The sequence below is a fragment of the Polyergus mexicanus genome, unplaced genomic scaffold (assembly GCF_030449975.1).
Source record: "Polyergus mexicanus isolate NDT 795.1 unplaced genomic scaffold, iyPolMexi1.0 SCAF_9, whole genome shotgun sequence".
Classification (NCBI taxonomy): Eukaryota; Metazoa; Arthropoda; class Insecta; order Hymenoptera; family Formicidae; genus Polyergus; species Polyergus mexicanus.
The window spans coordinates 8,749,257-8,764,969 of record NW_027223329.1 but is presented as its reverse complement, the minus strand read 5'-3'; the positions used below and the strand labels follow the sequence as shown (position 1 = coordinate 8,764,969).

General features: G+C 41.0%; 1 protein-coding gene across 3 annotated transcripts; it reads left to right on the top strand.

Moving 5' to 3' along the window:
* Positions 1 to 785: 785 nt before the first annotated feature.
* Upset (SET domain-containing protein upSET) lies at positions 786 to 14,470 on the top strand. Of its 3 annotated transcripts, none has more exons than XM_070301589.1 (12): positions 786 to 3,373; positions 3,482 to 3,566; positions 3,743 to 3,899; positions 4,074 to 4,218; positions 4,354 to 4,401; positions 4,777 to 5,467; positions 5,764 to 6,254; positions 6,346 to 7,915; positions 8,027 to 9,643; positions 9,872 to 10,124; positions 10,329 to 10,466; positions 10,691 to 14,470. In XM_070301589.1, exons 1-12 carry the CDS (start codon positions 1,131 to 1,133, stop codon positions 11,230 to 11,232), a joined length of 7,980 nt encoding a protein of 2,659 aa, XP_070157690.1. In that variant the 5' UTR covers positions 786 to 1,130; the 3' UTR covers positions 11,233 to 14,470. The 3 variants fall into 3 exon arrangements, with proteins under 3 accessions (XP_070157690.1, XP_070157688.1, XP_070157689.1); XM_070301587.1 differs by having other exon boundaries at positions 1,033 to 3,373; positions 8,027 to 9,634; XM_070301588.1 differs by lacking the exon at positions 10,329 to 10,466 and having other exon boundaries at positions 1,033 to 3,373.
* Positions 14,471 to 15,713: the final 1,243 nt, after the last annotated feature.

Below are 15,713 nucleotides of genomic sequence, written 5' to 3'. Positions count from 1 at the left end.
AATTATCGCAGAATCAAAATAATGCAGTATTTCGAGTAGACTTACAACGAAATAATCCGGGATACCCTGAGAGAGTATCGCGATTAAGATTCGATGTTCTTAAGATTATTTTATTTTCAAATGAGACGTCATCACACGCGCGTTAATACGATATCGTTGAAATTCCGATACGCATCCTTATTACGCAAAGGTAACGAGATACGAAAGTTGACACCCGCAGTGGTGATCAATGACCGAGCAAACAGTTCGCGAGCGTGCGTGGCGTACTTGTCGAGAGAAAGTTGTTCGGAATCTGCGCTTCTCGAAGATCTCTCTCGCGCGCGCGCTTCCGTCTTTCTCGGACCTCGTGTTGATTACGAAAGGGGTGATGTCGGTTTTGAAAAAGAGCATCGCGTTATTATCAAGCCCTGTCGAAGCTGCAACCCGTCGTTGATCGACGAGTTTAGGATACTTCCGGTGAAATTTGACGTCCCGATGATTGTAGGTCTTGAGTGCAATTGAGATTTTTTTTTTTTTTTTTTTTTTTTTAATATAATTAAAAAATAAATTTATATTCTGAAAGAGTGTTTCTTTCTCTCTTTTTTGTAGACTGAAATATCATTAATCCATAACATTGTTGTTGTTATTACATTAACGGCAACATCTAATTCTTTCGACATATTAATTTCGAGATGATTGACATCTGAAAAATAAAACTAACAAACTGCTCAGCTTATTTGCAAACTCGATAATGATCAATTTTGATTTTTTGTTGTTGCAGCGTATGGTCCACAGTCCTCAAATAGCCGAATCGAGAACTAGACTTGGTAAGGATAAAGCTGTGCGAGGACGATAGCCAATTGTACCTGGACCGATCGCGCAACTCGCTCGCGAGTTTCCATTTGGCGTGCTCTCGCAAGGCTACCAAAACGTCGATCCCATCGGTAATCAAGTTATCGGGGGGTGGAACAGCTGGCAGTGGGGAGCAAGTGTCCCCAGGGCCTGGCCCACCTCCCCCGGTGTCTCCGTTAGCCGGCGGTGACAATCGCAGCAACGAGAACGCAACATCGGCGGCAGCAAACAACGATGATGAAGCGGTGCAAGTTGCCGTTTCGACGGCGATTGGAACGACCAAATCTGCGTCCGCGGAAATGGAGGAAGAATACGGGCAAGCCGCCGAAACCACCATGAGCTTCGTTCTGAAACTGGATGTGGATGTGGAGGCCACAACGGCATCGGTGGTAGAGAATGTAACAAAGAGCGGCGAAGGGCAACCGCCAACGTTGTTGTTCGCCCGAGAAATATGGCGGTCCCAGGAACCTGTAGCAATTGCCACTGATACCAACAGCACCTCGACGGGGAACGCTGTAATGATTGCGAGCAGCGACGACGTCGCTGCGGGTGCTTGTGGTAGTAAGTCGCAATTGTTGCAGTGTCTAGAGGCGGCGACTACTCAGCAATCCATAGCGATGGCGGCTACTGCGTCTGCTCTCACAACGGTCAAGCCTGTGGTAACCTATCCAGTTGCCAAAGGTGCTAGGGAACAGGTGCAGAAAATGATCGCCGGTTCGCAAACCAATACTACACAAGTATCGACGACACGCGTAATTTCGCAAAAGCTACCGTCATCCAGCCAAGCGCAACCTGTTCCGTTGGCGATTCTCAACACCTCTCCTGTACCGACTCAACCTCCATTAGTAGCGAGCAATATGCAGGCTGCATTGCATCCCAAATTCCATCCCGTCTCCGTTCAACAGCATATTATAGGCACTGCTGCGGCCGTAAAGACTATCGCTACGATGGCGGCGACAAATCTTCAAAGGATACAAGTGAAAACGACATCTTCAAATGTTATAACAAACAGCCAAACTGCGCAAAAGGGAAAAACCGTAATGAATATGACCAATACTACCCAGTCTGCTGCCGGAACCGCGCAACGTAACAACTCCCTGTCCAGGGCACATAACTTGCAAAAGTCGCAGGTATTAACCAGTCACATTAATCAGTTGACAGTCAACAATCAGGCAACCGCGAATTCACAAAAGATTCAGCAGGCTAATCCGGTGATACAAAAGACGACGCAATCTGTCAACGCGCAAAAGTCTATTTGTAATAATCAGAAGATTTCATCGCAGCTGTTGAGCAGTGGCTATCATCAAAATCATAAGACACAACAACAGCAACAAAATCTGCAGAAATTACAGGGGCCCCAGAAAACTCTATCAATGACTAGACAGCAGCAGCAATTGACCGTGCAACAGATAAATAACGTTCCAAAGTCTAGCGGTCCCGGTATACAAAAGATTCAGACATCCGGACAGCAGCAGCAGCAGCAGCCTACAATGAGCCAACAGCAAGTGCAGGGACCTCATCAGAGATCTCAGTCGGCGATGACCGGGTTGCAAAAATCCCAAACGATACTAAATACTAGTCGGGTATCAACTGTAATGAGTAACGTTTGCAAGAGCAATAGCGTACCAAACATCTCCAAAATACCACCGCATTCGAATGTACTTGGTAATAAGCAGTCGCAAGTACAACCTACGTCGACACAATTGCAGCAGCAAATCGTACAAACTTCGCAGCAACAATTGGTAATGCAAAAGTCACAACAGCAACAGCCGACAAACACAAATAATCTACAGGCTCAAAGAAGTCACAGTATTACTAATATGCATCAAAAAGTAGTAGCGACTGTACCGAATAATCAAAGGACTCAAGCTGTGATAAATTCAAAGGTTCAACAGCAGCAACAACCGTTGCAACAGATGATGATGAGAGTATCGAAAAGTCAGACCCCGCAAGCTTTACAGTCTACGACAGGCCTGAAAGGCGTTTCCTCAAAATTAATGAATTCCGTCAAAGTTACTGCAAATTCCCAAAATAATGTCATTCAACAGCCCGTAATACAGAGAAGTAGTAATCCTCCTCAATCTATGAAGATTGTAACACAGCAGCAGCAACAACAACAACAGAACATAATCAATCCGCAGAACGCTCCGCAGAAACAACCCGGCTGTATCAAGACAATTCCGCCGCAGAAACCCGTACAAAGGAATCACGCTCAGAAAGTTGGTGGCAGTGGCATTAAGACCTCGTTGAACACGAACGTGACAGCATTGACGAAGACTCAGGGTTCGACCACGATACAGATTGCGCAAAAGGGGTGTATTAAGACCTTATTGCAGCAAACAACTGCGATCCCATCGTCCAACGTAATGACTGCGCACAAAAGCTCACCGATCAAGATTCAACCACAAGTGATACAGCAGAAGCAACTAATCATGACGCCGCAATATACCCAACAAATCAGGCAACAGGCTGGACAAATAAAGACCCTATTGCCAATATCCTCGACTGTGACCGAACTTCGTAAAGACCTCTTTGAAGTCAAGTAAGTTCATGTATAGACTCAACTAATCTTTTCTCTTTTTGTTTATATTAAGCAATGGCAATCTCAATCGTCGTTGAGTTAAAAACACGTTTCTTTTTTCTTTTGTAGAAATGAAATCGAGTTACGAGTTTCCAAAGAAGAAGAACAAAATGCTCGTAAATCACCAGTGAGAAGAATGCCACTTCCTTACGAGGTACAAATCTATATGTCAAAGTAATCCAGTGTCTTAGAAAATTCTGTGAATATATATCTATTGGGTATATATATCTACTTGTGTTTTTTTACAAGATTATGCATAATGTGATATTTTGCTTAATTTAAAACGAATATCCTCGATTAATATATAAATATATTCCCATCCAATTTCAGTGTCTTCAATTTGTTCTCCAAGACCACAATTACGGAGCACCACCGCCGCGGACTCCACCACCACCTCCGTCATCACCGCCTCATCCAAAGCAGCAACCCATTAATGCAGCCAGCAGTTCCATGGCCACCTCCCAACATCCTTACATTTTTGGTCCCGGTAAAGCCTTCTATATCATTGCAACATTACGCCAATTGCGAAATTATTCGTGTTTTTCTTTTCAAGAAGGCATATCTTTAAGCTTATTTCTCTTATGCGAATGTCAAACTATTTCTGATATTTTCCATGTTAATATAATAAAATTAATGATAATAAATGTTATTTATTTTGAAGTTGTGAGTAATACCAATACGGAGGATGATGCCGCCAGCACGATCAGTAGCGAAGCAGGACGAGAAGCGGAACCGGAGGGGGAGGAAACCGAAACTGCACCAGAAGGAGAGGGCGATGACGAAGATAGTGTCACTAGATGCATTTGGTAGGCAAACGATCGTTTTTAAGTATACGATATACAACGCTGTATATTTATGCTAGATCCATAGATAAATAAATAGGGATATCATATAATTCGTGATGATAATATTATAATATATAATTATTTATATGATTTTAGCGACTTTGAACATGACGATGGATATATGATTTGTTGCGATCGATGCTTGTAAGTCATTAATAATTTAAATATTAGTATAAAATATATAGATTAGACAACAGAAAGCGAAAATATATAAGAAAATATATAAGAAACTTTATATATATAAGAAAATATATAAGAAACTTTATATATATAAGAAAATATATAAGAAACTTTATATATATAAGAAAATATATAAAAAACTTTATATATTCTCTCTTTGTGGTACTTCTTAATCTATATATAAAAGATGCTTATATATATTTTCGTTACATATCCATTAGAGACATCTATTACAAATGAAATAAATCATCTGGAAATTTGCAAGCCACAACTTTCCAGATGATAAAAAAATCATTTATATATTGAAAACTTAACCTAATCTCGATTACACGATTACAGAGTATGGCAACATGTCGATTGCATGGGCATAGACCGTTCGAACATTCCTGACGAGTATCTCTGCGAGAGGTGTCGACCGCGACGAGTGGACAGACAGCGAGCCCGCGCTTTGCAAATGCGTAAACGCGAGGAGCTGCTCAATTCGGATACGTCATCTGACACGTCGTCCACCAGCTCAGCGGACACGGACGTTGGCTCGGCGAACGCCACGGTCCAAAAGAAACGCTCGCTACCGCAACAGCAGCAGCCATCGTCGCAGATCCCGCGACGCGGCAAGTCCGATGCACCCGCTCAATCTGCGCAGGTGCGAAGACTAAATAATAACAATAACAATAACAACAACGTCGCGAAACGACAAAGAAGAGACTCGCATCCTCGACAATCGAGCGCAGTTCGCAAGAAGGAGAATACTACACCGAAGCGGGGACCCGGCAAACGCAAGGCCAAGAGGAGAATGAGCCTCGAGGATAAGGACGAGGATATACAAGATGCCTGGGGCAGCAACATTGCGCCCCTGAGACAGTGGATCGAGAGATACGAGGAGGCAGTCACAAATCATTACAGTCCCGAATTACGTGCCAGGATATCGAGCATCAAGATTAACGGCACGCATAGCGATCTCAGACAGACTAACATGAATGTCATTGCCACTGGTAAATGCAGACTCAACGTGCACAGTAATAACCTCAGAGTAAGTAAATTATTGAAAAAAATAAAATAAAAACCGCGAGAAATTCTTAGAGTTATAAGAATTTTTAAATTATTTTATTTTATATTTTTAATTATTAAATTATTATCCTTTCTTGTTTCAATATTATCCACTGTTAATATTTATCATAATTATTCATCGCAATTATTCGCTGAACTTTAGAATAAGATTGAAAATATATGTACAGTGCATTTTTTTCATTTATAGGCTAATTCTTGCCTTATATATAAAAACATATATTGAAATTTATACTAAAACATTTTTTCTTTATGATGCAGTTTTTAGTGGCGACGATGTACCTTCCTCCAAATACCCCCGTCGTGGAGCTGCGCGGCAAATATATGCTCAGTACGCAACATCGGTCGCAGCATCCGCAGGGTGGTAGACAGCACGCCCAGCGACCGGGACCGTTCGTCTTCTTTTACCGTTTGCCACGCGACGGTACCGAAGTATGCGTGGATACGCGGACGTACGGAAACGATGCAAGGTTCGTGCGGCGCAGCTGCAAGCCAAACGCCGAAGTGAAACATTGCATCGAGAAGGGCACGCTGCATCTCTACATCGTGACAACCTGCGCGATAGAAAAGAACGCCGAAATAACAATCAAGCACGAGCAGCACGACCTATTACTATCACCGAATCCCGGCTCTTCCCCCGCGCTACCCATCGTGTGCGCGTGTAATAATCCGCGGGAATGTCAGATTGCCAATGCGGCGAATCAACAACTGAACAGAAGAGGTAGCAATGGTGCTCTCGTCGAAAACGCTGAGTAAGTATACACAATATAATAATATAAATAATAGAATCGAATAACGCGTGATATATATTTCATCGTGTATTTTTGTTACGTGTGCGTATAGTGGCAGAGAACGGAGGCGGCGAGGTAGGAGGAACACCGTCTGCGAGGAAACCGATCCTGCGCCGCCGGCAATTCCTACGAGTGTCGCACAACAACAAGTCACTTCGACCGCGACGTCATCTGCACCGTCAACGGTGATTGTCACGTCACCGAGAAAAACCGTTACGACTACGGTTACCGTTTCAACGACTCGCCAAATGCCCAAGGAGGAACCTACCACGACTGTAATGAATGTGCAACCTCAAATATCACCTGGTTTAAGCCAATCGGTGTCAATGCCTGAAACGAAAAAGGATAAAAAGAAAATGACGCGGGAGGAGAGAAAGATGGAGGCGATCATGAAGGCCATTGAAAGAATGGAAAAAGCGGAACAGAGGAGACAGGAGGTGCAAGCGAGAAACGCGCAACGAAAAGAATCTAGCGGCACACATAGCGACAATGAGGATAATAATCCTACGACGGGACAATCATCCAAGAGTGGTAAACAGACAAACTCGGATAGACCGCTACGACGGAAGAGGAGAAAAGGTCGGGCGAGGACGACGAGCACATCTCAATCGCAAAATAATAGTCGAAGAACGAGATTAAATTCGGCCGAATCTGACATGTCCTCTGGAGACGAAAGCAATTCCATGCAATCGCCGCCTCTACTGGGTCGTCCACCCAGCCGGGAAGTTCCCTATTCGTCGCATTTACATACACCGGCCAAGAACACAATCACGATAGGAGATAGCAGCATCGAACCATCGTCCGGTGGCCATCATAGTGGAATTCCCACAGCTGCCGGTTTACTATTGGCCCTGGCGAATTCCAATGCTCCGGGTCCTCCAAGTTCACCGCCATTGCAACAACCTACGCCCGTCAAAAGTCCTACATGCGACAGCGGGGCCAGTAGTAGCTCGCAAAGTTCCACGCCATCCACACCGTTGTCATCCGCCTGTTTATTGGTGGCCGCGGCGGTCGGCCCGCTGGCACCAGGTTTTAAGTTCCCAAAAACGAAGAAGGTACTGATGAACGAATGGCTGAAGGAGTCTCCCGATCCGCCACAGGCCAACGTACCCCAGGTATCGCCGCTATCGGCTCTATCTTCAGCACCGACCTTACAAAATTCCATGAATCATCCGCTATGCAATAGACATTTCCCGCCGTTACCGACGACAGATCCAACGGCGGAATTTCTCTCACAGAGTTATGCGGCCAAGAGCTTAGCCACTCTTGTACAAGCCGCCAATTCGGTTAGCGGTATATGCGACTCTCCGCCGCAACGGAGACAGCAACAGCAGCCTGTTGCTGCTTCTGGCAATAACAACAACAACAACAACAACGGCGGTGGTTGTCCCACGGGCTCGGCAAAGAAGCGATGGCTACGTCAGGCAATCTCGGAGGAATGCGATTCGCCCAATAGCCGGCCAGAGAGTCCGCCATCGCTTAGCGAAACAGTGGCACCCCCCAAGAAGCGAAGAATAGCTCGGGAGAGTATATCGTCGGAAAATTATACTCCACCAACAACGCCGACTATGCTACTACCGACCGAGGCAGCGTCTAACAGCAGATCACTATGTCCCGCTGAGGTAAGTCTCGCATTAGCATATTTCAGCATTTGAATGTTATAATATTCTAATGCATCTAAATATGAAATTTGATTCGATTTTTTAATAGTATCAAAATTACTATCTTTCTAGGATGACTACGCAGAACGCGCGCAGTCGCCTTTCGTAGAGCAGAATGACGAGGTTCATTATGAATCGGAATCCATGAAAGAAGATGTTAAGGCTGACAACAGACCGGTAGATTCTGACGATCCAGTTCAAAAGAAACTCTTGATTGATACTTTTCCTCAATCAGATTTTTACATAAAGTGTGAAAAAAAAACGGAATGCTCGGATATCGTTAAAATGGAAATTTCTCCCGTAATGAAGTCAGAAAATGCTACGATAAAGGAAGAGAAAGTTTTTCCAAAGTGGGAGAAAGGTGATATAAAAACCGAATGTAATTATGGTCCATTAGATCCGAAAATATTTGCCAAGATTCAAAAAGTCGTCGAAAGTGGAGTGTCTTTCAGCGATTTGAATTTGAAAAAAGAGCCTTTCATAAAGAAGGAGGAGCAAGGTACAGTCGAGATAATCCATCATAATGTAACGCGTACCGAGATAGAAGAATATCCATCTCCCATGGCACCCGATGAAATTCTGGAGCAACGAATGACCGAGTTGCAGCTAGAGTTTAGTGGCATCGATGAAATCGCATTAAATGTTGCCAGTAATGAAAATAAGAAATCCAATGACGAGAATAAACCGTCTGAAGCCGCCGCAAAGTGTCAAGAGATGGTCGTCGAGAAATCGGACGATAACGCATCCATCGACGAGTTCGATGTCGAAGCGCAGATGAAGAAAATCACAGGCGATGATGGCAACGATTACCAAGAAAAGATTGATACGAGTTCGGAGAAAGACAAAAGCATGGACGGAATAGAGGGATTGATGGAAAGCTCGAAGGAGGATTCAGATTCGGAGGATAAGGACATTGACGACGACAAGTACTGCGAATCATCCTTTAAATTATTTGATATCAAACACGAAGAAACGCCTTTCAACGAACTGGACACTAAGCCAGATATCAAATTGGAACAGATTACCATTACGGAAGATGGCGAGAAAGAGACGGTTAAGAGAGATACGAATGACGAGGCTTCGAAGGAGGTCTCCAAGACGGAACAATCGTGTGCCTTCACCGCTTTATCCGAGGAGTCTATTTTCGAATCGGCTTCTTCGAACGCGGAGTCCGTCTCGGATCCTCCCAAGATCTTCCATTCGATTCCACCATTGAGCGAGCGCATTCGTAAGAAGACCGATCCGGCGACCGCGCCAAAAACGGCCAAGATGGATTTTGAGGCGGCCATCATAGAATCTACGATAAGCATGGACACAGTGGAAGAATCGACGAATGGCGAGGAGAAATCGATGCTGTCGACCGCGTTGCGCGAGCTTCTGGAAGCGAAACTGGACGATGAACCCGAAGTAATAAAAAATGACATTGATAACGAGATTAGCGCATCGTCGCAAGTAACTCAACCAAAATCGGACATCTCCCCTGAACATAGCCTAGACACGGTACAAGGCTCGGCCATGACCCAAGAAGCCCCGAAGCCGGAAGAAGCTCCCGCCAAGAAGGACGAGGAGACCAAACCTAAGGAAATAAAACGATTGAAAGATCCGAGGACCGTCGTACCGAATAACATGCCTGCACCGCCGGCTTTTAAATCGGACGCTCTTCCCCCCGTCAAGCGCAAGGTTAGAACGGTAGGACTGTAGTATATTTTTTTATGTTGCTAAGAGGTTAGAATATCCCGTTGTTTGTCTCTTTCTTTATTAACTTTTTATCTGCACCATTACACATGTCCATCGTAGTGTAAAATCAAATATAATTTTTTCGCTCGCTTTATCCTTGCTTTCGTCTTTTTTAAATTGATGTCCATGATGAAAGATGACGAATATGTTATAGGAAAATGTTTCTATTTACTTTTTCAGTTATCCATATCAGAATATCGAAAACGCAAACAACAATCTTCCGGAGGAACCGGAGCCGAACCGGAATCGTCGAAAGATGATTCCACCGTGGATAAAAACGGAGCGCGAGGTAGATCGGATAGCACCAGCAGCGGCACCTCTTCGCTCAGCTCCGACGAAGAAGGTTCCAAAACATCTGCTACCCTCGATTTACCAGGCGTTACCACGTTAACGCTCTTCCCAAACGCCACCAATGAGAACGATGAAAAGAAAGGTAATGGTACAAATACTTATCCAGTATACAAAATTTATTAATCGATAAAGAGAGAGAAAATATGTAAATTTCTACAGGATTATGGAAAATTTCTCAAAAAAAGTTCTTAAATTTAGAATATAAACTCACGCATATATATATAAACTCCCGTGGTATTCTCTTGCTTTTATTCAACGCGATTAAATAGATTAATATTCGAATCAGGTGGAGAGGAGGGTATGATCGGTTGGTCCGCGGCCCCAACTCTGGTAGAACGTCAACGAGAAAATCTCACCGAGCGATTAAAACGCGAATTCGGATTGTTTCTCAGTGATGACGAAGAGGAGAGAGCTCGTAAGCATGGTACGCACCGAGTTGAAATTTATAATTCAGCATATTTAAAAAATATGTATGCGAGTGAAAGAGAGAATATAACTTGGAGAAATATATTTAGGGAATTAATTTTGAAGACAATAGAACTATTAATTTCTATTTCGCATTTAAAAAATTTATGACAAAAGTACCGTAAAATTACATCAGTTTTTTGCTTCCTTGTATTCACTCTATTGCTTCTGTCTGGATTATAGGTTTGACAGCTGAGGCGATATTGAAGGCGCACAAGTCTCCGCCTCAGAATCTGGTCTCTAGCACCCCGCCGGGATATCCCGGATTGCAACAATTACCACCTCAGCCGTACATACCGCCACCTGGCTCCGCGTCTATTCATTATCCCCAGTTCCAAAACAACAAATCCGGCGCGGTGCAGTATCCGAACTTTGCGATATCCCCGCAAACTACCGTGACTCAACAGCCGATATATAGCACTTCCGTGCCGTCGCAAGCGGGCGGAGCTGCCAGCAAGCAAGTGCAACAGCAATTTTTGGTACCTCAAGCGTCCCAAGCACCGCCGGGTTCCAACCCGTATCCACCGCCGCAATTCGTGCCGCCGCCGCCGGTAACAGCGGCAACGGCAACGGCAACGACACCCGCAGCAACTACGGGAACGACGGTGTCCAAGTTCTCGTCGACAACACCACCGCCAACAGGCAACCAAGTGTACCTCCCTGCCGCGCCGTCGGGACAACCGCAAAAACCATTTTTCAATCATCCAGCACCGCCGAGATCGTAACCGGCAGAAAGGGGTAGGATTGTTTAAAGTTCTCAAGTTCCAAATTAATATCATTTTACATTCTCGATCGAGAGCGATGTCTCACGAGCCGTTGAACCTGCTTGCTCCCGTCATGCGTGGTTTTTCTCTTTAGAAAGCAAAAATACGAATTCAAGCTGAACGTTCTTGATATCGGAAGTTCACATTCTCTCTTGCTGTAAAATAATATATATATATATCATTTTGTGCGTGTACGAAGAATGCGGCGGAATGAGGCGAGATATAAGAATGCGCGAAGTCGCACATATGTAAAATTCCGACAGTTTCACTAAATAATTAGAAAGAGAAATGCCGCGGAGTTTAGTTTGCCGCTAATCGCTTCTAGAATCGACGCGTACATATTTAAGAAGTTTAATCAATAGACGTTAATTTGATGGTTTTTCTCTCAAAATATTTTACGGAATTCGCGCGGTGGCCTAAAGGTGATAACTGAGTATTTCAAGGGTATATAATGGCGCGCATTTTAAGTAGCATATATTTCGAGTATATCCGGTACATTCTCTTTGATGGCCAAAAGTGTATTTCGATGTATACTTTTTATACCGGCAATGTGCGGTACCCTAAAATGTTTATATATAATCATCGTAGTCTACACACACACACACACACACACACAATTTTGATAAGATTAAAATTGAAGGCGCGCTCGCGAATAAAGCCGACATTTCGGTTCTCGTGATATATTCCTTCTAAGAACAGTTATCATTACATACAATGTGCATACCTTGCATCATTCAATTTGTCTGTATATATATGTATGTATGTATGTATGTATGTATGTATGTATGTATGTATGTATGTATGTATGTATGTATGTATGTATGTATGTATGTATGTATGTATGTATATATACGTATACATATGCATATATACACATATAAATGTGTGTGTGTGTGTGTGTGTGTGTGTGTGTGTGTGTGTGTGTAAAGTTTGCATAATATTAACAATATACGAAGTTATACATTTAACGAAGCTATATTTAGACTAATCTGTAGAAACGCAATTACTCTCTAATCTCAATACAAACTATTCTAATAGATATACGAGCTAGTACTATGTTGTGCAGTTTTTTGACGTAGGAAAGGCAAAAGGGAGCGTGGAATTCTCTATATTTTATATTTCACTGTAAAATGATAATTATTTATAATAAAGAATAAATGTTGAAATTTAAGCTTGAGTTCTATTTTGGAAATTTGTAAGTCAGGCTATTTCGTTTATTTTTCGTACACAGGGTGACGCGTTATCGATATAACCAACGTTTTCTACCTTTTAGCGTTAATATTTTATTTAAATACGTTATTAATCTTAAATCCATATATCGGAACCGATATTAATGTTGTAAGGAAATTTAGAACGATATATTACTATTATACGATAAATTATACAATATAACTGTGCGTTTTGTTTTTGTCAACGCTTTAAGCAATACGGAATATATTTTTAGTTAAACGAAAAAAAGCGAAAGTAATTTAACGATGATATTTTATTTATAGATTTCTTTATTTTTTTAAGTCAATCTCCCGAAACTTTATTCGCACACATTCAACATTCATTCAAGTACAAAACTTACTAAGTGGTAAAAAAAAAAGTGTATTAAAAAAAGTATAGAGATTTAAAAAAAAATTGCGAGATAAATTAAATGCAGAGAGAGAATTTAGAAAGAAAGAAAGAATTAGGCTATTTTGTAACGAGAAAAGTGCTTCTTCTTATTTAGTCCACGAAACAAAAAAAGAACACGGTTGTTAGTCAAAATGTGCGTTTTTTCTTTTTTGCGTGAAAAACTGCGGACAGCGCATTGCGACGTATTAATTTTGTGCGATATCGTTAAGACTTGTAACTCGACGTAATCACGTAATGACGAGAAGCAATTGCTTTTGAACTTGAAATTACAATCTAATAGTCTTCTAGTTGCAACGTCGACCCGGTGTACGCGCGTGTAATTGAAATTATATATATTGTACTTTATATGTGTAATTAAAATTATTATATATATACATATACATATATATAAATATATAACATATATAAGAAAAAGAAGAGTTTCGAATTTTGACGGTGCGTGATTATTATAGGTGTACATTAATATGTTATTACTTGTTGGAGGCGAGGAGAAGCCAAGTTTCGCATTTCTTTAATTCGTAAGTTAATTTTCATGTGTTTGTATAATATTAACGTATGGTTTATTGTATTTTCGGTCACAGACACTTGCGAGAGGGTGAGCGATGGTGAATATTATTATAAAAGAAAACAACGACGAATACTTCTCGCTAGAAACACTCTCTGCGATATATTTAAGATTTCGCTGTACTCTGTAATAGTCGTCATAGTTATTCACTTTCCGCAGCAGTAGAAACGTTATGAATATGCGTCGCTTGCAAACTAATTATAGTACAACATTAGAGGCGGTACAATCTTAGAGAGACTCTCGTAAAAATTATATACAGGTGCTCAAGGTACCTCGCGTCAAGCGACTAATTAGAATCGATTCAATGAGAGAGGAGGCATTGTAAACTTACATTTAACGAACGTCTCGAGAGAGCATTGGCAGAGAAAAGTAAATATATATCTTAATTTATTATTCGGAAAACAATATAGTTGCGTTATTTTTTTTTTTTTTTTTTTTTTTTTTTTAATATCTTCAAATTTTCTCAGTTTTAAATTACACGATCCGTTGGTCACAAATATGTAACTATGGCTGCGGTCCACGTGTCGCTAAATGCTTTGTGAGAAGGCGAAGAAGATGAAACGAGAGAAAATATCCGGCGCTTTTGATTCTGTGGATCGTATCCGTTACGTGATCCGCGATCAAAATTTTATCTGAACGAAAATGCAAAACATATGTAACGCATGGAGTTTTCGAAACGTATATAAAGGAAGAAACAATTGTGCGATTTCAATCATCGGTTCTTAAGCAAATATCAAAGTTTAGAGATCTGTGATTAGGAAGTGAGAAGGGCAAAAAATTAAGTTATAATATGTATTTATGTATTCTCTGCAAAAGTATTTCAACGGAATTCTCTTCTGAGCGCATATATGTACGGTTCTCCTATGGTCGAAAGCGATGGGAGAAGAAGAGAGGGGGAGCCCTTTTTATATTGCGTTCGGCTGCGATTTCAAAATGTAAACAGACATATTTTTGGCATTTGGTGTTTACTTTGTACTTTAGCTGATATTTTGTAATAATAAAAGAAAAAAGAAACGTGTGTGTACTAATGTAAGTTATAAATTGCCGTGGATGGCGTAACATCAGATACGGAGGGAGAATGGTGGGGAGTGTACAGCTCATGTTCGCCATCCGAGTTACAATGAGAACATGTAAATATTTTTGTAACATAACTTTAAATACACACACACACACACACATACACACACACACACACACACACACACACACACACACACACATATATATATATATCTACATTAATCTTTCTCTATCCTCTTTAATTTTTCGTGAAATTCGTAAAATAAGATACAAGGATATGATTGCTTTGCAGCTAAATCTGTACGTTTATTGTCCGTTGTACAATTCTCCTACATATATGGCTCGTAATATATGTATAATGACATTCTGATAAAGAGAGCAGGCAAAAACAAGCGACTTTGTTATTAAAGGTATCTGATAGTATAAAGCAACTCGTTAGAGATAATCGTTTCAATGTTGTAAATAAGAGAGTACACACAGAGAGAGCATAGCAGTTATATATATATATTATATTATATATTATATTAATATTATATATTATTATATTCAACTTTATAAAATAGGCTGAGAACATAATTTTTTTATTTGCGATTCACTGTTACATGTATGTGCCTAGTTATAGCAATGTTACATTATTATCTATTATATTGTACGATAATTTAATCAACGTACTACCGATTATAATAAATGTATAACAAGTTCTTCGATATCAAACTCTACACGATATATATTATTATAACGTGTAAAGAGCTCATATTTAGGCATACGTGAAATTTAATAAATCGGAATACATTTTACGAATTAACACTGTTACTCGTGTTTCATCCTCGCTTTACCCCGCGCGTGTTTAACGTAAGAACGTTATTCGATGACAATTCGGTCTTGTTTTTTTTAATCGAGCGCGAAAAGAAATATATATCGTCTGAAATACAATGAAGCTTTTATCGAGAAGGAATAATTGAAAACAAAAGTGGCGGGTTAAAAACTGACGCGTCATTTGTACCAGAGCATAATTTATTGCATTATTATCGTTGCTGTAGATAAAAATTTATCTATTTCTCGTCTCTTTGGCAATAATATTTGTCCCGTATTATCGATACTAATTATACATTGTCAGAGATTAAATTCCACTTTATTGTTTTATTATCATGCCACTTTATTTTTATCAACATGCTTGTACGCACTATTCGCACTTATCAAGATCGATAATTTACAACAACGACAATTTGTCATTGGC

Bases quoted from the DNA above. Each gene is read 5' to 3' on its own strand.
- Upset (XM_070301589.1), top strand. From the start codon at position 1,131: ATGGAGGAAGAATACGGGCAAGCCGCCGAAACCACCATGAGCTTCGTT. The intron at 9,644-9,871 runs GTAGGACTGTAG...TTACTTTTTCAG, and splicing joins TCAAGCGCAAGGTTAGAACG to TTATCCATATCAGAATATCG. The intron at 10,125-10,328 runs GTAATGGTACAA...TATTCGAATCAG, and splicing joins TGAGAACGATGAAAAGAAAG to GTGGAGAGGAGGGTATGATC.